The sequence below is a fragment of the Littorina saxatilis genome, linkage group LG2, assembly GCF_037325665.1.
Source record: "Littorina saxatilis isolate snail1 linkage group LG2, US_GU_Lsax_2.0, whole genome shotgun sequence".
Lineage (NCBI taxonomy): Eukaryota > Metazoa > Mollusca > Gastropoda > Littorinimorpha > Littorinidae > Littorina > Littorina saxatilis.
In genome coordinates, this window is record NC_090246.1 from 98,326,323 (window position 1) to 98,349,355 (window position 23,033).

The 23,033-nt window shown below is 44.5% G+C and overlaps 1 protein-coding gene and 1 long non-coding RNA gene across 4 annotated transcripts in view; one reads left to right on the forward strand and one right to left on the reverse strand.

Annotated features, from left to right (window-relative positions):
• The window catches only part of LOC138960285 (uncharacterized), a 141,064-nt gene that overhangs the window by 105,409 nt on the left and 12,622 nt on the right, over window positions 1–23,033 (forward strand). For all 3 annotated transcript variants that reach the window (XM_070332113.1, XM_070332112.1, XM_070332115.1), the window contains exons 3-4: window positions 6,519–6,750; window positions 21,267–21,358. In XM_070332113.1, coding sequence (XP_070188214.1) covers window positions 6,563–6,750; window positions 21,267–21,358 — 280 coding nt within the window. In that variant the 5' untranslated portion in view covers window positions 6,519–6,562. The remainder of the gene's footprint in view (window positions 1–6,518; window positions 6,751–21,266; window positions 21,359–23,033) is intronic.
• The window catches only part of LOC138960286 (uncharacterized), a 262,895-nt gene that overhangs the window by 101,264 nt on the left and 138,598 nt on the right, over window positions 1–23,033 (reverse strand). The window lies entirely within an intron of this gene.

The following is a 23,033-nucleotide window of genomic DNA, read 5'->3' on the forward strand; positions in this document are numbered from 1 at the left end:
CTAACCCGCTCTCTCTGTCTGTCTCTCTCTCTAACCCGCTCTCTCTGTCTGTCTCACCATCGATCTCTCTGTGTTTCTCTCTCTTTGTCTCTGTCTACCTCTGTCTCTCTCTGTCTCTGTCTCTCTCTCTCTACCTCTTTCTTTTTATCCTGTTGTAATAAAATTCAGTTTCAGTTTTTCTCTGTCTGTCTGTCTGTCTGTCTGTCCGTCCATCCGTCTGTCTGCCTGTCTGTCTGTCTGTCCGTCCATCCGTCCGTCCGTCCGCCCGTCCGTCTGTCTGACTGTCTGTCTATCTGTCTGTCTCTGTCTCAGTGTCTGTTTGTCTCTGTCTCTACGTATCGTTCTTTGTCTGTCTGTCTGTCTGTCTGTCTGTCTGTCAGTCTGTCTGTCTGTCTGTTTGCCTCTGTCTCTACGTATCGTTCTTTGTCTGTCTGTCTCTATCTCTTTTTCTCACACAATCTCTCCCTCTTTTTCTCCGCTTTCTCCGATTCTTCTGTCACTATTTGCTCAGAATCGTCTAGGAAGTGACGAGGGTTTAACGCATGCGCAGGACGTCACTGTGTCTGTTTCATTAACTGTATTTTGCTCCCACTCTCTCCCACCTTCTCCTCCTACCCTCCCTCCCCAATTTTTCACACCCCGCCCCTGCAGTTTTTCTGGAGAAGAGTGGTTTTCTCAGCACTCTGTCTTCACTTCGAGGTGTCAAGCACGTGAAAGCCGTAACACCTCTTAACTATGTTGTCGCTCATGACTGTACAACTACACTCTCACTGACTTTCCGTGTACCACATTATTAGTTGAGCATTTCTCTCAAGCGATTGACTTATTTCCTCGTTCTGGTCCTTGGGTGTAGGATTTGAATTATTTAGGGTCAACACTGACTAGCTGTGTCAAATAACGACCAGGTCACTGTCCTAGCACTCGGAAAAATGAAGACGTGTAATTTTGCAAACTACGAGCTTTCACACTTTTCAAAGTCAAGAGTTCATTGGAGAAACTAAAGACGAACCGGCACGGTTGGCCTAGTGGTAAGGCGTCCGCCCCGTGATCAGGAGGTCGTGGGTTCGAACCCCGGCCGTGTCATACCTAAGACTTTAAAATTGGCAATCTTGTGGCTGCTCCGCCTGGCGTCTGGCATTATGGGGTTAGTGCTAGGACTGGTTGGTCTGGTGTCAGAATAATGTGACTGGGTGAGACATGAAGCCTGTGCTGCGACTTCTGTCTTGTGTGTGGCGCACGTTATATGTCAAAGCAGCACCGCCCTGATATCGCCCTTCGTGGTCGGCTGGGCGTTAAGCAAACAAACAAACAAACAAACAAACAAACTAAAGACGTTATTCTTCTGCCTTCTTGACTGCACCTCCCACTGACGTTTACTCGTGTTTGTGTGTGTGTGTGTGTGTGTGTTTTTAATCTTTTTAATTATTTTTTGTTTTATTTACTTTGTTTGCAGGCAAAGTGTTAGGTGTGTATGAATATATGAACGACACGAATTTTTTTTTATTGTGAAGTAAATTATATCTAAGATGGTGAACAGTAACAAAACACTCAAACAAGTGGATGGAAAACTTCTTAGTCTTAATCATCAGTCTAAGTCAACGGCAAGATCATGGTGTGTTTGTAATGTGTAATGCATTGTAGAAAGTAACTCAAAAGACTCATACAAGTATACAGAAAGCTGAAAATACTCTGCTTCTTAATCAACAGTGTAAGACAACCACAAGATAATATAGTGTTTATGATGTGCAATGCAATGCATAAATACCTCAAAAAGCACATAAAAATACACAGAAAGCTGTAAATACTCTGCTTCTTAATCAGCAGTGTAAGAAACCCTCAAGATGTTGTGGTGTTTATGATGTGCTATGCAATGCACAAATAACTCCAAAAGCACATACAAATAGATAGAAAGCTACACATACTCTGCTTCTTAATCAGCAGTGTAAGCCATTCACAAGATGATGTCTTCTTCTTCTTCTGCGTTCGTGGGCTGAAACTCCCACGTACACTCGTTTTTTTTGCACGAGTGGAATTTTACGTGTATGACCGTTTTTTTTACCCCGCCATTTATGCAGCCATACGCCGTTTTCAGAGGAAGCATGCTGGGTATTTTCGTGTTTCTATATCCCACCGAACTCTGACATGGATTACAGGATCTTTTTCGTGCGCACTTGGTCTTGTGCTTGCGTGTACACACGGGGGTGTTCGGACACCGAGGAGAGTCTGCACACAAAGTTGACTCTGAGAAATAAATCTCTCGCCGAACGTGGGGACGAACTCACTCTGACAGCGGCCAACTGGATACAAATCCAGCGCCCTACCGACTGAGCTACATCCCCGCCACCCAACTAGCAGTGTAAGACGCCCGCGAGATGATTTAGTGTTTATGATGTGCTATGCAATGCATCGGTCACTCAAAAAGCACATAAAAGTAGAAAGAAAGCTATAAATACTCCCCGGCTCCGAATCGCCAGTGTAGAACATGCGTATCGGTGGCTTGCTGCCAAAGTAATTGATGTTCTTTGATTGTTATCCCCTCGGTTCCAGCTAAAACACTGCCACACACACAGTCTCTTATCAGCAGTGGTGGGGAATTGGCTTCAAGAGACTTCTACAGTGGTTGGCTGTATATGGCTGGTAAAGGCGGGTGCGACTGCTCCGATTGAAAACGTAATTACCTGATAACTGAAAGGTCGAACCCGGACACGGGGTTGGTCCTCTGACTCCCTCGAAGCAGTCATTGCCCCCCCCCCCCCCTCCCCCAACCCCCACCCGCCCCCGTCTTCACTCTTGTTATTTCTCCGCCTCGGACCCCCCTCCCCCCCCTCCTAACACACACGCACACACAACAGATACACACTCCCTGTCATTCCTGCCCACACCCCCAGTCACACCCCCCACCCAACATACGCATATATACATTCCCTCTCACGCCCCTCTACACCCACCCCCCCAACCAAACCATCCAACATACCCACTCACCCCTCACCCCTCCCCATCCGTCCGAACATTAAAAGATAATTGATCATGGAATGAAATTGGGGTTGTCAGCTGGAGAAATATACATGTACATGTATTATCATTTTGAGTTCGAGAGGACATGAGTCGGGGAGGGTGTGTGTGTGTGGGGGGGGGGGGGTAGGGTAAGGGGCGGGGGCGGGTGAGAGATGAGAAAGAGAGATAGTGAGTGAGTGAGTGAGTGAGTGAGTGAGTGAGAGAGACATAGAGAGAGACATAGAGAGAGAGAGAGAAAGAGAGAGAGACAGAGAGAAAGAGAGACAGAGAGAGCGAGAGAGAGAGAGAGAGAGAGAGACAGACAGACAGACAGACAGACAGACAGACAGACAGACAGACAGACAGAGGCAGAGAGAGAGACAGAGAAAGAGAGAGAGAGAGAGAGAGGGTAAGAAACTGAGAGCCAGAACTAGAGACAGACAGACATAATCAGAGACAGAGAGACACAGACAAAGAAGACCAACGTCATCAACGGATACAAAAAGTCTGTCTTTGAAGTTGTGATCCCTCAGTAAAAACACACACAAAAAAAGCCTTTTCCTTTGTGCACTTTTTTCACCTGTCCTTGGAACACCACCAAAAAATGTCCACAGGTATCGCCGTTAATACCAAGCGATCGCCAGAACACCCGGTGCACGGATGCTTTGGTGTGACAGGTGGGATTCACCTTGACGCTGACAAGGTGTGAAAAGTGTGAAGATCACACGCGATTCGCCGGCACACCTTAATTCCCCTTGTCTGTTTTGTACCAATCAACACTGGAACAATTTTGTTTCTATACAAACCGATCTTTGGATCTGTGCCGCATGGCCAAACTCATGCATTCTTACAGTCAGCGACTTGCGTAACTTACTGGCGTACATTCGGTTTAAAGAATGTCACTCAGAGAATGTGTTTTACTTTCTCTTTCTTTTTACATTTAGTCAAGTTTTGACTAAATGTTTTAACATAGAGGGGGGAATCGAGACGAGGGTCGTGGTGTATGTGTGTGTGTGTGTGTGTGTGTGTGTGTGTGTGTGTGTGTGTGTGTGTGTGTGTGTGTGTGTGTGTGTGTTGGCGTGTGTGTGTTTGTGTGTGTAGAGCGATTCTTCATGAGAGTTCCTGGGTATGATATCCCCAGATTTTCTTTTCTTTTTTTCGATAAATGTCTTTGATGACGTCATATCCGGCATTTTGTAAAAGTTGAGGCGGCACTGTCACACTTTCATTTTGTAATCAAATTGATTGAAATTTTGGCCAAGCAATCTTCGACAAAGGCCGGACTTTGGTATTGCATTTCAGCTTGGAGGCTTAAAAATTAATTAATGACTTTGGTCATTAAAAATATGAAAATTGTAATTAAAAGTAATTTTTTATAAAACGATCCAAAATTACGTTTATCGTATTCTTTATCATTTTCTGATTCCAAAAACATATAAATATGTTATATTCGGATTAAAAACAAGCTCTGAAAATTAAAAATATAAAAATTATGATTAAAATTAAATTTCCGAAATCGATTTAAAAACAATTTCATCTGATTCCTTGTCCGTTCCTGATTCCAAAAACATAGAGATATGATATGTTTGGATTAAAAACACGTTCAGAGAGTTAAAAAGAATAGAGATATAGAAAAACGTGCTATCCTCCTCAGCGCAACCGCTACCGCGCTTTTCTGGATTGTTGATTTCACTGCCTTTGCCACGAGCGGTTGACAGACGATGCTACGAGTGTACGGTCTTGCGGAAAAAATGCAATGCGTTCAGTTTCATTCTGTGAGTTCGCCTGAGCTTGACTAAGTGTTGTATTTTCGCCTTACGCCACTTGTTTCTTCTCTATCTCCCTCTTCTATTCCGATCTCTCTCTCTCTCTCTCTCTCTCTCTCTCTCTCTCTCTCTCTCTCTCTCTCTCTCTCTCTCTCTCTCTCTCTCTCTCTCTCTCTCTCTCTCTCTCGATTTGTTTTTCTTGTTCGTGGTCCCTCCTATTTGTGGATTATTTTTTTCCTTCCTGTTTATATTTAAGTGTGGGTTTCAACAATAATATTACCGTTTGTGTATATCTCCATCCGAGCGTGTTTTTACGCAACATTGCCCCCAAGTGGTCATTTTAAGAATAAGAGGATTTCTGAAGCTGAACAGAAATTCCAGCCTAATTCATCACACTGTTGAATAGCTTGTCTTGAAGTATTTCATTTTGTATTGATGCTATCACGTTTTCAATTTTGCATTGACAGTTACGTGTTTTCTTTCGAATGGAAAGGCGTGGAACATTTGAAAAGAATGCCGATTTTATTTTGTTTTAATTTGAGTAGATGACTGGTCGATTAAACTGATAATGTGCGAATAAGGTTCCGATGTTGCACGCTTTCATTAACAATGGTTAATTTTACGCATGGTTTGTGTTAGTTGTACGCCTGACATATTAGTTATTCTTCTTCTGATAATTGGGTCGATTATCACAGGGAGAGGGCGAAGGGGATAAATATACGGTCGTTCTGTATGTGTGTGTGTGTGTGAGTGTGTGTGTGTGTGTGTGTGTGTGTGTGTGTGTGTGTGTGTGTGTGTATGTGTGTCTGTGTGTGTGTGTGTCTGTCTGTGTGTCTCTCTCTCTCACTTTCTGTGTGTTTGTTTGTCAAATTTCTCTCTCTACCCCCCCCCCCCCCCTTGCATCCGTTTATATTCGCGGAGGACCAAGACGCGGTGGTCGTTGGATGAAAATATTATTAGCTAATGCATTTTTGCGTGCGTCTACGAGTGTCGCATGAGGTACAGGAAGAATAGACAACTCTGCATTGTTTTAGACGTAACAACGATGGGCGGGGATATAGCTCAGTTGGTAGCGCGCTGGATTTGTATTCAGTTGGCCGCTGTCAGCGCGAGTTCGATCCCAGGTTCGGCGGAAATTTATTTCACAGAGTCAACTTTGTGTGCAGACTCTCTTCGGTGTCCGAACCATCCCCCGTGTATACTACATTGGGTGTGCACGTTAAAGATCCCACGATTGACAAAAGGGTCTTTCCTGGCAAAATTGCTTAGGCACAGTTAATAATTGTCTACCATACCCGTGTGACTTGGAATAAGGCCGTGAAAGGTAAATATGCGCCGACATGGCTGCAATCTACTGGCCGTATAAAATTTCATCTCACACGGCATCACTGCAGAGCGCCTAGAACTGTACCCACGGAATATGCGCGATATAAGCCTCATTGATTGATTGATTGATTGAAATAAGAGACAGTTTTAGAATAACTGTGGCATTTTCTTTTTTTCTTTTCTTTCAGTATGGTAGGCCCTTTTTCTTCCTGTCTAAAGTTCTTCTTTGGCAAAAAATGTAAAGCGCCCTGAGACCGCCACCAGTTCAGCGACTAGAATTTCGCGTCGCTTCCTCTCAGTGGAAAGGCGATTGCAACAAGAGTCGCGCAAAACAGGTGTGTGCGTCATTAGGTATGATCTGCCAGAATGGCTGAGGTCTGTTGTGTGCTGATATTATCATAGTACCAATATGTATCTGTTCCTTTGTTTCAGAACTCTTCGTCAACTCAAGACAACAGGACAACAGCAGCTCAGTCATGATGCGGACTTCACTCTTGATATTCGGCTTGTTACTTATCTCCCTTTGCTACGCTCTCCCCACAAAGAGTCTCAGTCGACAGAAACGAGGCTTCCGGGTCAACGCGGCCAGCAGAGTGGCGCACGGATATGGCAAAAGACAGTTTAACACATGGGATGACGTCACGTTGAAAAATCCGCAGTCTAGGTGAGTAAATGCATTACATTTTTCCATTGTTGTGAAACATTTCTTCCAGATTTAGGTGTTTATGTTCCCGTTTGAGCGTTATTGGCAGACTGTGCATCGATCCGATCAGGCTTTTCCAGAGGACAACAGCCTCCTGTTACTTGACTTATACAAGAAACAAAAACAACAACAACAACAACAACAACAACAACAACAACAACAACAACAACAAATAACAAACAAACAAACAAACAAACAACAAAAACAAACAAACCTAGCCTGGCTGTTTTCTTTCTGAATGGATGGACTTTATTGCCGAATTAATTCTACAGCTGATACCTAAGAGAGAATGTCAATGTGCAAAATTAGTTCAGCAAAGGAATCCCACTCTTGACAGGGACCGGCACGGTTGGCCTATTGGTAAGGCGTCCGCCCCGTGATCGGGAGGTCGTGGGTTCGAACCCCGGCCGGGTCATACCTAAGACTTTAAAATTGGCAATCTAGTGGCTGCTCCGCCTGGCGTCTGGCATTATGGGGTTAGTGCTAGGACTGGTTGGTCCGGTGTCAGAATAATATGACTGGGTGAGACATGAAGCCTGTGCTGCGACTTCTGTCTTGTGTGTGGCGCACGTTATATGTCAAAGCAGCACCGCCCTGATATCGCCCTTTGTGGTCGGCTGGGCGTTAAGGGAACAAACAAACAAACAAACAAACTCTTGACAGGAAGCAGGTAGACTGGTTTTGTTTTTAGTGTGGCTGTAATATTTTGCACATGCCCAAGCTTGGACAAACATGGGGTAGTTTTTTTTATTTTTTTATTTTTTTATTTTTATTTTTTTACATTTTATTTCCTTTATATACACATAAACACAGCATAGCATACATCATACACAAAGCGCATACACACGTACATACCTAGACAAGACGCAGACATAGACAGTAGGGTGGGATGTTGAAAAGACAGGGGATATGGAAGGGGGGGGAGAACTGAGGTTGTGGGGGGGGAGGGGGGGGGGTTGTAACTGAGGTTGGGGGAGGGGAGGGGGGTAGGTGGGGGCGGTGGTCACAATTTAGCCTCCAAGTATACATGGGGTTTAATTATCGGCATAAAAGTATTGTATAACCTGTTATGAGTAAATGGGTCAGGGGGTATCACATTCAAAAATGTTCATACGAAATCAATCAATACAATTATCCTATAGCATCAATGAAAAAAGTGTCTATATAAACACCACATGGGGTAGTTTGCATGACCCTTTACAAAGGAAGACATATGTCTCGTACTTCTTCTTCTTGTCGTTCGCTGTTAGATCGTCAGTCCGGACTGCAGGGCGAAACGTGCTGTCCTCTCCAAGTCCTCTCTGGGGCCGTAGGGCTTTTTTTGTAGCGCTGTCTCCTCTGGCCAGATGGTGTCCCTCAGAGCACTGTAACATGGGCAAGCCTGCAGGATGTGCTCTGCTGTCTGATTCTTGCCACACGGACATAAGGGGGAGGGAACTAGCTTATATGTCTCGTACAATTGAACACTTCAAATTAGTGGTATGTGTTCACAGACACCTGCTCCTCCCAGGCTTTCAAAGATGAGTTGCTCTGGTTTTCACAAGTACGCGTGCAGCTATGTCTTCGCTGCGGATATTAGGTTACGACTGATACAATTCAGAAAGAATATGACGGACATAAACAATCACACCCAACCCCTGTGAAATAGAGCAGTCTGAGTTTGTGAGACGTAAATTTCACAAATTGACATCAGGGTCGCGTTACAAGAATTATGCAGCCTCTATCAACGATATCGTTTTTGTGCGAGATGTAGAAGTGGCTGCCTTCTATCATGAGTGAACACATAAAGCAATGTAGTGCTTTTATTTATTGCTTGCTAAACGCTTGTGATATCTTTGAGAATATACGCAGCATGGGATCTTGCGTGCTATCTGTCTCTGAGGGCCCAGAGGCTCAGTTTCTGGTGCGGTTTACAGCTGAAGCAAGAGCATGAAAGTCAGAGCACCACCATAATCTGTTATATATGGGATCACGCTTCAGTATAAGGTTAAGCCGGATATTCATTGGCCGAAGTCTACTTCGCGACGTCTACTTCACGAAGCTCGCTGCACGAAGCCTTGGTACTGAATGTTCTGTAAAAAGACTTCCCAAAGTCTTTGCGAAGTCAATTAAGGAAATCAATCAATCAATCAATCAATCAATCAATCAATATGAAGCTTATATAGCGCGTATTCCGTGGGTACAGTTCTAAGCGCTTGGATAGCCAGAAAGCAAATAAGTATTTATATGCTTGAAATAATTCCGGGATTTAGGCATCTCCCAACTTGTTTTGTACGGTGGACAGCTAGCTTCGATGTTTAGCAGACTTTTTTTGTTTTAGCCAATCTTTTGGGAATGAGAAAATATCAGTGCAAAAACGCTAAAGTCACAGACAACTGTACGCAGAAATGTCTGTCTTGTCATAAACTACTTTATGCTCTCCTCAAAACTTTGCTGATTTCTTTCTATATAGATGCCAGTCAAAATGAACGCTTCTAAATCATAACTCGAAACTGTCAGACGTTTGGAGTCGTTCTTTAGTGCATGTATGTCTCTCTTCACTCCCATCCCAATGGATGCCTCCCTCCTCCCAACCTTACTTCTCCCTTCGTCATTCGATGTAGTATTGCGTCAGCAGTTCCTTGCCTCATTACTTGCTCAATGACGTCGAAGGTTACGATACGTATCGCTGACGAAGGGCACAACGTCTATCACACCAAGAAATGTGGTATTGCGTCAGCAGTTCCTTCCTGGGTTCTTGCCAAAACACGTCAAAAGTGGTGGAGGATATATCCTACGAAGGGCAAACTGTGCAGCCCCCTCTCCCGCCGCCCAACGTTTTTCCTCCGAAGTTTGCCGCCGGACCTGTGGCCAGAACAGAACAGAACTTTTCACTGAGGCAGGAACCGACCGAAACTTCCCTTTCCCCTTACCCCTTTTAGACATCATCCCTTTCCCCACCCGCCACTCACCCTCTCCCTGCCCCTTCCCCGCCATTTTAGCCATCGCTGGCGGGCCCGGAACGATCAATGCAGTCAAAAGAGTTCAGACACTCACTCAAACGCTTCATAGCCGACACGCCAGCACGGCTAATAGATTTATCTACCAGGGAACATTACCAGCGACGCTTTGGGCAGACCCCCGAAAACCTCTTCCGATATAGTGTTACAGCGCCACGTCTGTCACTGACGAAGAAGTCCTCTTCGGGAGTATCAGCAGCATCTCGGGTCGTTTAGGGTGATTAGACATCTAAGTGAGCGTTTCCTCTTGGTCAGCGAGCGTAAAGCGTACAGAGTTCGTCCTTCCAGGACGCGAAGCCGTCTCCAGACGATGACGCTCGGGACGAGTTTGATGATTTCATGGACATCGTGAGGGCAAGGAAGCGGAGCAAAAAATGCTGCAGCGTTGATGGTGCATGCAGTGTGTGCATGCCCTCAGGGAGCGGTGGTTATTTTTGTAGCTCATTCCCCAAGGTCCGGGTAAATCGGATAATCCGATATGCAGGTTTCTGATGTGATGGAAGGCGTTCAAGGGAAAAGCAAGGTGCCTCGCTTTTTGATGAGGCGTACCCGTTAATTGATCAAATTTGGGTCATTTTAATACCAGAGGGAGGTGGTAGAAAGTGGAAGCGTTTCCCTTGAGGAGGAGAAGTTTCATACTTGACTTGGCCTGACGTCCCTACAAACCTGACGGGATCATGTACAGGCCATGCAAACGTGGCCTGATAATGTAAAGTCCCTTCATACATGGCCCTATAATCTAAATTCCCTAAAAACTTGAGCAGAAAATCTAAACCCCTACCCTGTTGGCTTGATAGTCTAAAGTCCATACTCACTTGACCCGACGCAAAACCAGAAAGAATGGTGCAATATACGTATCTGGTTTACAGGAAAAAAGAAGGAAAGAAAGAAAAAAAGGAGATAAACTAGAGAAACAAACAAACAACAACAACAACAACAACAACAACAACAACAACAACAACAACAACAACAACAACAACAACAACAACAACCCGCTATAAATGTACAGTTCTAGGAATTGTTGCGGTGAGGAGGAGTTCGCCCGTCAGAATGCGTTCTTCTCCATTTCGAACAATTTTGGTCACGGCCTAAAGCCCCCAAGAGTATAGCATGAGGTGATAGATGACACAGGGCTATTTTCTCACGGTACGAACGATCAGAGTCCGTATTTCACCACACGTCACGCTGTTTGAAATGAAAAATAGTCACCTTGCCTACCGCCACCCACAGGCACAAGACACTGGATGGGGGTGAGGGAGATGAACCCTACCGCCACTCACAGGCACAAGACACTGGATGGGGGTGAGTGAGATGAGCCCTACCGCCACTCACAGGCACAAGACACTGGATGGGGGTGAGGGAGATGAACCCTATCGCCACTCACAGGCACAAGACACTGGATGGGGGTGAGGGAGATGAACCCTACCGCCACCCACAGGCACAAGACACTGGATGGGGGTGAGGAAGATGAGCCCTACCGCCACTCACAGGCACAAGACACTGGATGGGGGTGAGGGAGATGAACCCTACCGCCACTCACAGACACAAGACACTGGATGGGGGTGAGGGAGATGAACCCTACCGCCACTCACAGGCACAAGACACTGGATGGGGGTGAGGGAGATGAACCCTACCGCCACTCACAGGCACAAGACACTGGATGGGGGTGAGGGAGATGAACCCTACCGCCACTCACAGGCACAAGACACTGGATGGGGGTGAGGGAGATGAACCCTACCGCCACTCACAGGCACAAGACACTGGATGGGGGTGAGGGAGATGAACCCTACCGCCACTCACAGACACAAGACACTGGATGGGGGTGAGGGAGATGAACCCTACCGCCACTCACAGGCACAAGACACTGGATGGGGGTGAGGGAGATGAACCCTACCGCCACTCACAGGCACAAGACACTGGATGGGGGTGAGGGAGATGAACCCTACCGCCACTCACAGGCACAAGACACTGGATGGGGGTGAGGGAGATGAGCCCTACCGCCACTCACAGGCACAAGACACTGGATGGGGGTGAGGGAGATGAACCCTACCGCCACTCACAGGCACAAGACACTGGATGGGGGTGAGGGAGATGAACCCTACCGCCACTCACAGGCCCAAGACACTGGATGGGGGTGAGGGAGATGAGCCCTACCGCCACTCACAGGCACAAGACACTGGATGGGGGTGAGGGAGATGAGCCCTACCCCCACTCACAGGCACAAGACACTGGATGGGGGTGAGGGAGATGAGCCCTACCGCCACTCACAGGCACAAGACACTGGATGGGGGTGAGGGAGATGAGCCCTACCGCCACCCACAGGCACAAGACACTGGATGGGGGTGAGGGAGATGAACCCTACCGCCACTCACAGGCACAAGACACTGGATGGGGGTGAGGGAGATGAGCCCTACCGCCACTCACAGGCACAAGACACTGGATGGGGGTGAGGGAGATGAACCCTACCGCCACTCACAGGCACAAGACACTGGATGGGGGTGAGGGAGATGAACCCTACCGCCACTCACAGACACAAGACACTGGATGGGGGTGAGGGAGATGAGCCCTACCGCCACCCACAGGCACAAGACACTGGATGGGGGTGAGGGAGATGAACCCTACCGCCACTCACAGGCACAAGACACTGGATGGGGGTGAGGGAGATGAACCCTACCGCCACTCACAGACACAAGACACTGGATGGGGGTGAGGGAGATGAACCCTACCGCCACTCACAGGCACAAGACACTGGATGGGGGTGAGGGAGATGAACCCTACCGCCACCCACAGGCACAAGACACTGGATGGGGGTGAGGGAGATGAGCCCTACCGCCACCCACAGGCACAAGACACTGGATGGGGGTGAGGGAGATGAACCCTACCGCCACTCACAGGCACAAGACACTGGATGGGGGTGAGGGAGATGAGCCCTACCGCCACTCACAGGCACAAGACACTGGATGGGGGTGAGGGAGATGAACCCTACCGCCACTCACAGGCACAAGACACTGGATGGGGGTGAGGGAGATGAACCCTACCGCCACTCACAGGCACAAGACACTGGATGGGGGTGAGGGAGATGAGCCCTACCGCCACTCACAGGCACAAGACACTGGATGGGGGTGAGGGAGATGAACCCTACCGCCACCCACAGGCACAAGACACTGGATGGGGGTGAGGGAGATGAGCCCTACCGCCACCCACAGGCACAAGACACTGGATGGGGGTGAGGGAGATGAACCCTACCGCCACTCACAGGCACAAGACACTGGATGGGGGTGAGGGAGATGAGCCCTACCGCCACTCACAGGCACAAGACACTGGATGGGGGTGAGGGAGATGAACCCTACCGCCACTCACAGGCAAAAGACACTGGATGGGGGTGAGGGAGATGAACCCTACCGCCACTCACAGGCACAAGACACTGGATGGGGGTGAGGGAGATGAACCCTACCGCCACTCACAGACACAAGACACTGGATGGGGGTGAGGGAGATGAGCCCTACCCTTGTCTACTTATTCTCTATAAGAGTAGTAGTGTTCGGAGGGAGGGCACCTCTCACCCCCACCCCCCCTAGTGCTAAGCGTCCGTGCTCATTCCTCCTCGCCCTTGCCCAAGGACTCACCGACGCCCAGTGTGAAAATTGAATATAAAATGGAAAGCGATCGTAAGGGAAAAGCACCGTGAAGTGAGCGAGTGCAGGGCCCCGGAACATACGTCTTCATAAAGTGTTTTAGGGATTCTGCCCCACAGGGGTTCATTTCCATTAAAGGTGATGTCTGCCTCCCAGAGCGGTTGTCCAGAAATAGTAGACTCGTTTGTGCTTAGTGTTGAGCTAAAGCTGATAAAAATGGAAAGAAAATAGAGGTGTTTGTGTCAAGGTTTGGGCTGAAACTGACTGAAGTACTTTGAATGGAAATCTTTGTCCTGAGCGCTCAACTGAAATTGAAAAACACTAAGTTGAATTAAACATGTCTCTGTTGAGCGCTGAGCTAAAGCTAAAAGTAAAACGCCAAGGGGGACAGATTTGTGTTTGTCTTTAAGATAAAATCAAGAAGCAAGAAATGAAATGGAAACATTTGTGTGTGATTTAAAGTAAAACAAAAAGACAAAATGTTGGAAGTATTTTGAAACATTTGTAATGTACGTTGACAAAAGCCTTGTAATGGGAGTTGAGTTAACACTGACCCAAACAAATTGGAAAAATATACTTTTTCCCTGACACTGAGCTCAGATAAAAAACGAAACTGTATTGAATTGAAACACCTGTTTTGGGCGTTGGGCTAACATGGAAAGAAAATATGTAGATTCAAGAAGAAACATGTGAGAATGGCTAAAAAAAAAAGTTCTATTCACATTTTCGTACCTTATCTGATGAGATCGATTAAATAAGGCAAACTTGTGTATGTAAATTAGCTGTGGGTTTGCCGGAAGCAGGTTGTGGCTGTGAAAGCAATTTTGTGTAAAAGAAAAAAGTGCGACACCGATCCTCATTTTCTTTGTTAAACGCAGGTAGCAAAAAAAATGAAGCAAAACTTCGACTCCAGATTCAATCAACACAAAGTCCCTCAAGGGCAAAACATTCGAGATAAACCTGTTGCTGTTAATCTCATACGCGCCCACAAAGCCACCACCCCCCCCCCCCCCCCTCCCAAAAAAATTAAAAAATAAAAAAATAAATCGAGAGAAAAAAATAAATAACTGCAAAGCCTACAAATGTGACCCTCCACCACGAAATGAGTCGCATGTCACCTCGCGCGGTTCTGCGCTAGGCTTAATATAAGTCCGGGGAGTGTCTGGTAACAGTGTGAGGGTCACCTTAGTCACAGGCTTATAACTCGAAAAGTTTTCGCTCTTTTCTAAAACGGTTTTCACCACTGGATAGAGCATAAGAAACTCTTTAAGAAAATGTACAAATATGAAAATCATGCAAAGGTGACATGCGACTCATTCCGTGGTGGAGGGTCACAAATTGGAAAAGCCTGGAGGATGCAGCCAAGGTATCCAGTGCGCAACCAAACACCCGATGGTAAAGCGACGCCCCAAAGATCAGTGGGGGTCCAGCGAGTCTTCAACCTGCAACTGCATGCAGCTCAAAGCAGCTGACTCCCCGTGGACCTGAGGCGGCAGAAACAATTGCTTCGCTAACTAGCATTTGTGTCTTCCTGGCTTTGGACATCAATCATCCAGGGTGTGCCCGCTACCCCTTGGCGTATTCATGCCTCACCCACAGCAACACAAAGGGGCTTGTGGGCAAAAACCTGGATCATAGTGTAACTTATTATTTCTGTTGCGCTTTCTTGTGTCTGTCTTTGAGTGTATTGTGTCTGTCTACGTCTGTCCAGATATCCAAAACCGACTCTCTCTTTCTCCCCCCGTTTATCTAGCTCTGTGTCTGTCTCTGTCTTTCTTTCTCTGTATGTGACTGTGACTGTGACTGTGTCTGTCTGTCTGTCTGTCTGTCTGTTTCTCCCCCTCTGTCTGTCTATCCGCCTCTATGTGTATCCCCGAGCGTCTTTCATCATATGCTTTTACAACCCTGTGTTTGTACTTGAACCAGCATCCTTGTGACTATTCGTTTTATTCATTCGTTCTTTCTTACTGTATTATTTTCTTCGTTTTGATTTTATTTTAGGGTAGTCGCTTCTTAAAGAGCGAGGGATTGGTGTAAAAAGATCAAACCACTGATTATTCTAATACCCTCGTAAAATACAGATTTGTCATGTGTCATTGTCTTAATCCCAGCCCCTCCCTGTCCTCCCTCTGTGTCTCTATCTCTCTGTCTCTCCCTCTTTCTGTCTCTCTCCCTGGTTGAAAAGAGGGGGGGGGGGGGGGTGAAGAACCCCCCTCACCCGCTTCCCATAACTCAACCCCATGATTTATTTTTTATTTTTATCCTAAAGAGTCTCTGATGTCATTGGACGTTCATTGATCAAATTTATGAGCGAGTGGCCAAAAGTTGAACATGCCGGTCCAACTGCCAGTGCCATTTATGCATTTATTTGCCCATTTCTGTACGGACCTCTCTGCCTCTGCCTCTGTCTCTCTCTCTCTCACTCTCTATCTCTTTCTCTCTTTCTCCCTCCACACGCTGTGTGTGTGTGTGAGAGTGTGTGTGTGTGTGTGTGTGTGTGTGTGTGTGCTTGCGTGCGTGTGCGTGCGTGCATGTGTTTGTGTGTGTGTGTATGTGTGTGTGTGTGTGTGTGTGTGTGTGTGCGTGCGTGTGTGTGTTCTATGTATTTATGAATGTGCATATACAATTTCGAGTAGTCGTTGAATGAAATAGTGGAAAAAAACATCGTATGCTCCCTCCATTACCGTCGAAAGCAGAACAAAGTAGACATTTATCTTATCTTATTTTTCTCATCTTATCTCATTTGATAGTATCTTCTCTTCCGAAAGTAGAACAAAGTAAACATTTATCTTATCTTATCTTTCTCGTCTTATCTCATTTAACAGTATCTTCTCTTCCATCTCTTTGCCTCCTTCAATCATCCCCCTCCGCCCCCCCCCCCCCCCCCCCCCTTCTGGTTCCAGTGCAAAACGAGTAATTCATTCCTGTCTACGCAAGCATTATGTCCCCGGGGGTACGTTCCAGAAAATGATCATAAAATGAGACCATTGAGAATTAAGCGGAAGAAAAACCATCACTGACATAATTATTATACCGTCAGTGGTGGGCTGGCCCATCTTAAACACGGATTGCTCTGGATTCTGTCACTATGCCCAAGTTTTAGAAGAGAACATCGTGTTTTTTTCTGTCCGTGTGCTTTTGGGCAGGAGGAGGTCATTCGTGTCCAACAACTGATCACTTGGAAGTAGGCCTAACAGAAAATTAAATTAAAAAAAAAAAAGAAAAAACCGCCACACACAGATATGTGTATTGTCGGTTTGAAATTTGAAAGTCAGACGAGTGCAGCATCCGAAACAAAAAGCAAAAAGTTGTATTTGTTCATTTTCTGTTTGTGTCAGATTTTTCTTTCCGGTTGTCTGTTTGTATGACCGTCAGACCGTCGAACTGTTCGCCTGTTGGTATGCCTATATAATCGTCTTTGTGCAAGCCAGATTGCTTATCTGTGTGTCTTTCTGTGTGTCTGTATGTCTGTGTGTCTGTGTGTCTGTCTGTTTGTCTGTGTGTCGGTCTGTCTGTTTGTCTGTCTGTCTGCGTGTCAGTCTTTCCACGACTAGTAAACGTACATTTTGGTGGTTGCTTCTTCTCGAGTCAGGTTCTTGTGGATTCTCGGCGCACTTTCGCTGCGTATATTCGTCTTTACATTTTATTCTCCTGTTAACACAAAGTCAGCACTGGGACTGGCAGCAGAACATTCTGGCTATCTGTCGGTCTCCCTTCAATTCTCCCTTTAAATCCCTTGAGCGTAAGACTGTGTTTGTTTCCGCTTTATAAATCCAATCCCACGCCGGAAGACATGCACCCACAAAGGACAAACACGTACGCTACAGTGCAACCTCCATTTTAGGACACTGCAGTTTTAGACCCTTTCTTTTCTAAGATCTTGTGTCCCCCAAAGTTTTCTCTCAATAAGGCCTCTTAATTTTCCTCCATTATGCGACTCCCTCCTTCATAAAACACCTCCTTGTCTTATGGGATTTTTGTTAACGATCTTAAACCAAAGGTTTGACTAGACCTAAAGGTCATGACTGTTCAATCTACTGTTGTGGCGGGGATATAGCTCAGTTGGTAGCGCGCTGGATTTGTATTCAGTTGGCCGCTGTCAGCGTGAGTTCGATCCCAGGTTCGGCGGAAATTTATTTCAGAGTCAACTTTGTGTGCAGACTCTCTTCGGTGTCCGAACCCTCCCCCCGTGTACACTACATTGGGTGTGCACGTTAAAGATCCCACGATTGACAAAAGGATCTTTCCTGGCAAAATTGCTTAGGCACAGTTAATAATTGTCTACCTATACCCGTGTGACTTGGAATAATAGGCCGCGAACGGTAAATATGCGCCGAAATGGCTGCAATCTACTGGCCGTATAAAATTTCATCTCACACGGCATCACTGCAGAGCGCCTAGAACTGTACCCACGGAATATGCGCGATATAAGCCTCATTGATTGATTGATTGATTGATTGATTGATTGTTGTGGCAGAGGACAAACCTGTCATCTCCGGTTCCTTGGGCGATGTCCATGTACTTATCAGCACACCCTATTTGGCTAAGAACTTCCGAGGGCAAATTTTGCAGTTTGCTCAAGTGGGCTCGAATCTCATGCAGGAAGCGCGCAGACTGCGGACTGTTCATTTCGTCTGTTTATCTTCCTGTGGCCCTGTTTGTCTGTCTGCATACATATTTCTTACGCTTTTTTTGTTTTCTTTTTTTTCTTTCTTTTTTCCCCACCAAAACTATATTATGCCAGTCAAGGACGTTCACCTCATCACCAGGACCACCCCCGGACCAAAGACATCCCTCTTCTTACGCTCTCTGTCTCTCTGTCTGTCCATCTCTGTGCCTCTCTCTCTCTCTCTCTCTCTCTCTCTCTCTCTCTCTCTCTATCTCTCTCTCTCTCTCTCTCTCTCTCTGTATATATATATCTATGCATCATCTTTGTTTTCTGTCTTTCTTTCTTTCTCTCTTTCTTTCTCTCACTCTCTCTCTCTCTCTCTCTCTCTCTCTCTCTCTCTCTCTCTCAGCAACACAAATTTAACTCGCTTATCAGAATCAAATCAAAGGAGTTTAAACCAGTTGACAGAGTGGACTGAACTAAACCATATGTCTCTTAACCCAAAGAAAACCAAATATATGGTCATAACAACAAGACAAAAACGCCAGAATATTTGTTCAGCTGGACCTGCTTTAATGATAGATGGTGAAATAGTGGAAAAAGTCGACCATCACAAACTGCTGGGTGTTAATATTGATAACAACTTGTCTTGGTCAACCCACATAGAGCAACTTAGTAAAGTGGTGTCAAAGAAAGTGTATCTCTTATCTAGAATTAAACACTTCCTGAACTGCCACACCAGAAAGTTATTCTTCATTGCTCATATTCAATCTGTTATTGATTACGCATCCACTCTATGGGACTCAGCAAGTGAAAATTCCTTAAAACCACTTAGCAGATTACATAAAAGAGCGCTAAAAGTAGTATTACTAAATCACACTACCCTCACAGAGTTAGACTACATACATTTAGGGATCTTACCTCTAAAGTCAAGACTGCTTTTTAACAAAGGAATCTTTATGCATAAAATTATATCCGAAACTCTACCTCAAACCATTTGTTCAAAGTTCTCTTTGAAGAATTCACACCACCTTATGAAATGTAACACTCCTCTTCCTAGGATAGACTTATTTAAGTCTAGTCTAGTTTATTCAGGTGGCCGTCTCTGGAACGCTCTTCCGAAAGCCTTACGGGAAGCTACCAGCACAGATTCTTTCAAAAACAAATATATATCCCATTTAATGAAAATAGTATATTCTTGATTGTTATGTCCTTTGGGACACAGTCACTCACTTTTGATTTATTGTTTTGTTCACGAAATTATGATGTTATGCATAATATCCATTGTCTTGCAGAGTTGATGTACTATTGCATAGTATTCTGACTCTAATTGACGTGCACATTTTTGCTTTGCACCTTGTCATGAACATTCATAAACTACAATGTTTCATATAATGCGCTTATGTACATAAACTTATACTGTTTCACTAATTATGTATGTATGTAGTAGTAGTTATTATAGTAGATTTAGTCCCTCTTTAGGGCGAGGGCCAGATGCAAAAAAGTATACCAATGCTTATTCTGTTACCCTCGTAAAATAAAGAATTGTCATTGTCATTGTCATTGTCATTGTCTCTCTCTCTCTCTCTCTCTCTCTCTCTCTCTCTCTCTCTCTCTCTCTCTCTCTCTCTCTCTCTCTCTCTCTCTCTCTCTCTCTCTTTCTCTCTTACGTCTCTCTTACGTCAAAGATATGCTGTGCATTGTATATTCTGAACATATTTTTGCTGTACTAATGCTACATGTTCGATTGCTACCAGCTTGTATTTATAATTACCTGCATAGTATGCATTTGATTTTATGAATAACCACATAAAATTATGTATGCTCTTCATGCCTCATCTTCATCATCATCATCATCATCATCATCATTATCATCATCATCATCATCGTCATCATCATCATCATCGTCATCTTTGTTATCACGTGCTGAAGTTTTCCGACCTCCTTTTGTTGGTTAACTTTTTAACTTTTTTATTTTTTTAAATTATATAATTGTGTGTCTATGCGTCCCAAGGACAGATTGTAAGAAAAGGCGTAGCCTTAAATCTTAATCCTTGTTAAATAAAGTTCAATTCAATTCAATTCAATTCTCTCTCTCTTTCTCTCTCTAGCTTCCTCTGTACGCAGAAGCTCACGATGTCGGAAAAGATCCCAACTATAGTCTCGGCGTCTCATTATTTTTTGAACGTTCACAACGACATTCCCTTTTTGTTTGTTTTTGTTTTGCATCATTTGTTTTCCACCAACGAGGCCTTTTGATCAAGAATACGTTGCAGGAAGCATTACAGGAAAACAGAGCAAGCACAAGACGGAAAAGAAAATGAAAGCATCCCTATAACGTTGGCTATTAAGGGAAGATGCATCGAAAACAAAAACCGCAGAGGACAAAAACAAGCAAATAGAACGATGTCTATGGTACAAGGACAAACTGATTTGGAGGAGACACGATAGGGAAATGGGGAAGGGGTGTGTGGGTGTATGAACAAAATACCAAGTGGGTACAAGAGAAATCAGAGAAGTCAAGTAGCTCCTTAAAGGTATACTTTTTGTCATCTCTGTGGCAAACGACATACCCCTCTGCCGTTCTTTTTTTTTTTCATTTTCCCCCAGCATTTTCATCTTTCTTCCACTTTTTTGTCTTTCTGAGCGTTTTTTGTTTTCCTGATTTTTTCTTGGTTTTTCTTTCTTTTGTGTTTGTATCTAATAGAGTACGTCATGTTTTGACCTTCTGGAGGCATTCAGCCAAATAGCTTAGCTGTGTTTTGGTGGATTTCTGGGAGTGTGTCTTGAAAGCAACACCATCTTCAATCTTTGTCAAACTGAAGGTGAAAACAGAACAGCAAAGAACTCATTCAAGGAGAGTATGAAAACGGATCTTTTCGTTCAGGTCTTCTTCCCGAGGGATAATAACCCAGAAAACTCCACAGGAATATAAACATTTCTTGTATTTTGTCCCTTGCCTTTACCACCATCTCACACGGCTAGCTCGGCTAACTTGGTAATGGTAAGGTCGATGGTGGTGGTCGTTGTTATTTTTTTTTGTTCCTAATGTCCTTGCAACAAATGTTTGTCAACATCAAACCGCGACTCTCCTTAATCAAAATAACACTTCATCGCTTATTGTGTTGACGGGGAAAACATATTTTATTTCTGGTTTTTTTCCTTCTTCTCTCTATCATTTTCTTTTGAAAAGTACAGTTGTACTGATGTTGCATTGTTTTCTGTGTGTTTCAGCGATTTGATGACAGTACGCGAGTTAGCGGAGTTGGCTACAACAAACCCTTCATTGATTGAGGCCTTGATAGAGAAATTTATTGACACTGATGGTGAGTATAGATAAATGTCCAAGGGCTTTTCACTACGACTGTTTTTTCCACGTTTTGGATGAGTTCCAGTTTTTGTTTTCTGATATAATTATTTTTTTTAACAAATTAATGCAGTTACTACACTTTAATATGAAAAGTGTATTTACTATGATGAAATATTTACCACCTCCACTCTAGTATTTTTTTTCCGGTTAGGGAAAGGTGAAAGGCGGCGAGGAAGAAGAGACAGACGCCGCCATCATAAAGCTAACTGTAGACTATCATCACTACTAACATCTACCTCCCATTACGACCAACACTAATTATGTGACAACCGATCCATTGCTAATTGTTTTCAATATCAACGTCATATTCACGTTAAATGGTCTTGCTGTATTGTTGGAAGTCTTTTAAGTTTAAGACATTAGAATCGTGTACCTTTCATATCTTTTGGAGCGAACAAAGAAGAGACTGATCTGCGATAAGAGAGTTTTGTACAGGTGAAGCGTTGACTTTAAACCATTATTTTTTCTACAGTGAAACCTCACTTTTAAGAACCTCACCCCTATTTAAAGACCTCTTTCTATAAATATGTTATATTCGGATTAAAAACAAGCTCTGAAAATTAAAAATATAAAAATTATGATTAAAATTAAATTTCCGAAATCGTTTTAAAAACAATTTCATCTTATTCCTTGTCGGTTCCTCATTCCAAAAACATATAGATATGATATGTTTGGATTAAAAACACGCTCAGAAAGTTAAAACGAAGAGAGGTACAGTAAAGCGTGTTATGCAGCACAGCGCAACCGCTACCGCGCTAAACATGTACAGGCTCGTCACTTTCACTGCCTTTTGCACTAGCGGCGGACTACGGTCATTGTGAAAAAATGCCGTGCGTTCAGTTTCATTCTGTGAGTTCCACAGCTTGACTAAATGTAGTAATTTCGCCTTACGCGACTTGTTTTTAATTGTCTTAACAAGGGGGGTGCCACTATAGGTTCAAAGTTTCCCAAACTTGTATAACACAGCTTCGAGTTTTTGGACAGTCTTATAAAAGTTTTCAAACAAACACCACGTTTTTGTTCGCTCTGAATACTCCATGTGCAATACCGCATTCAAACAAGATTTGATGACTACCAAGTAAATGTTTCAATCGAAAGGCAACTGTCTGTAACTTCAAAAGTATTTTACTGCTTAACTGAGGTTCAACATAAAACAAACAAAACAAATCCTGAAATCTATAATACGGTTGATGAAAATATGTGTGCATGAAAGCGGGGGCTTTGTTCGATCGGAAACCGGAACAAGAAAAAATACCGTAACTCGTTCATCTTCGACGAATAACAAGAAACATATTGCACTCGAAAACCGACTCCTTGCACATGCAAGTTTTATTTCACCTTTCATTGGAGAACTTTGGTAAAAACTAAAATCCCGACATTGAAGATGGCCCGTGAGAATATGTTTTGCAAGAAAACGGGGTTTCTTATTACCGGAAACATGAACGAGAAATTGCCAGCAACTCGATCTTGACGTCGATGTCAGCGGCAGTTACTTCAAGCCAAGAACGGCCACTTAATTGACTATTGACTCAGAGTAATATGTATCAGTTGATAGGAGATCATTACAAAAGCATTGTAATCGATGATATCGATACCAGCCAACTTTTGTTCATTGATAAAGGCGGCTAGGC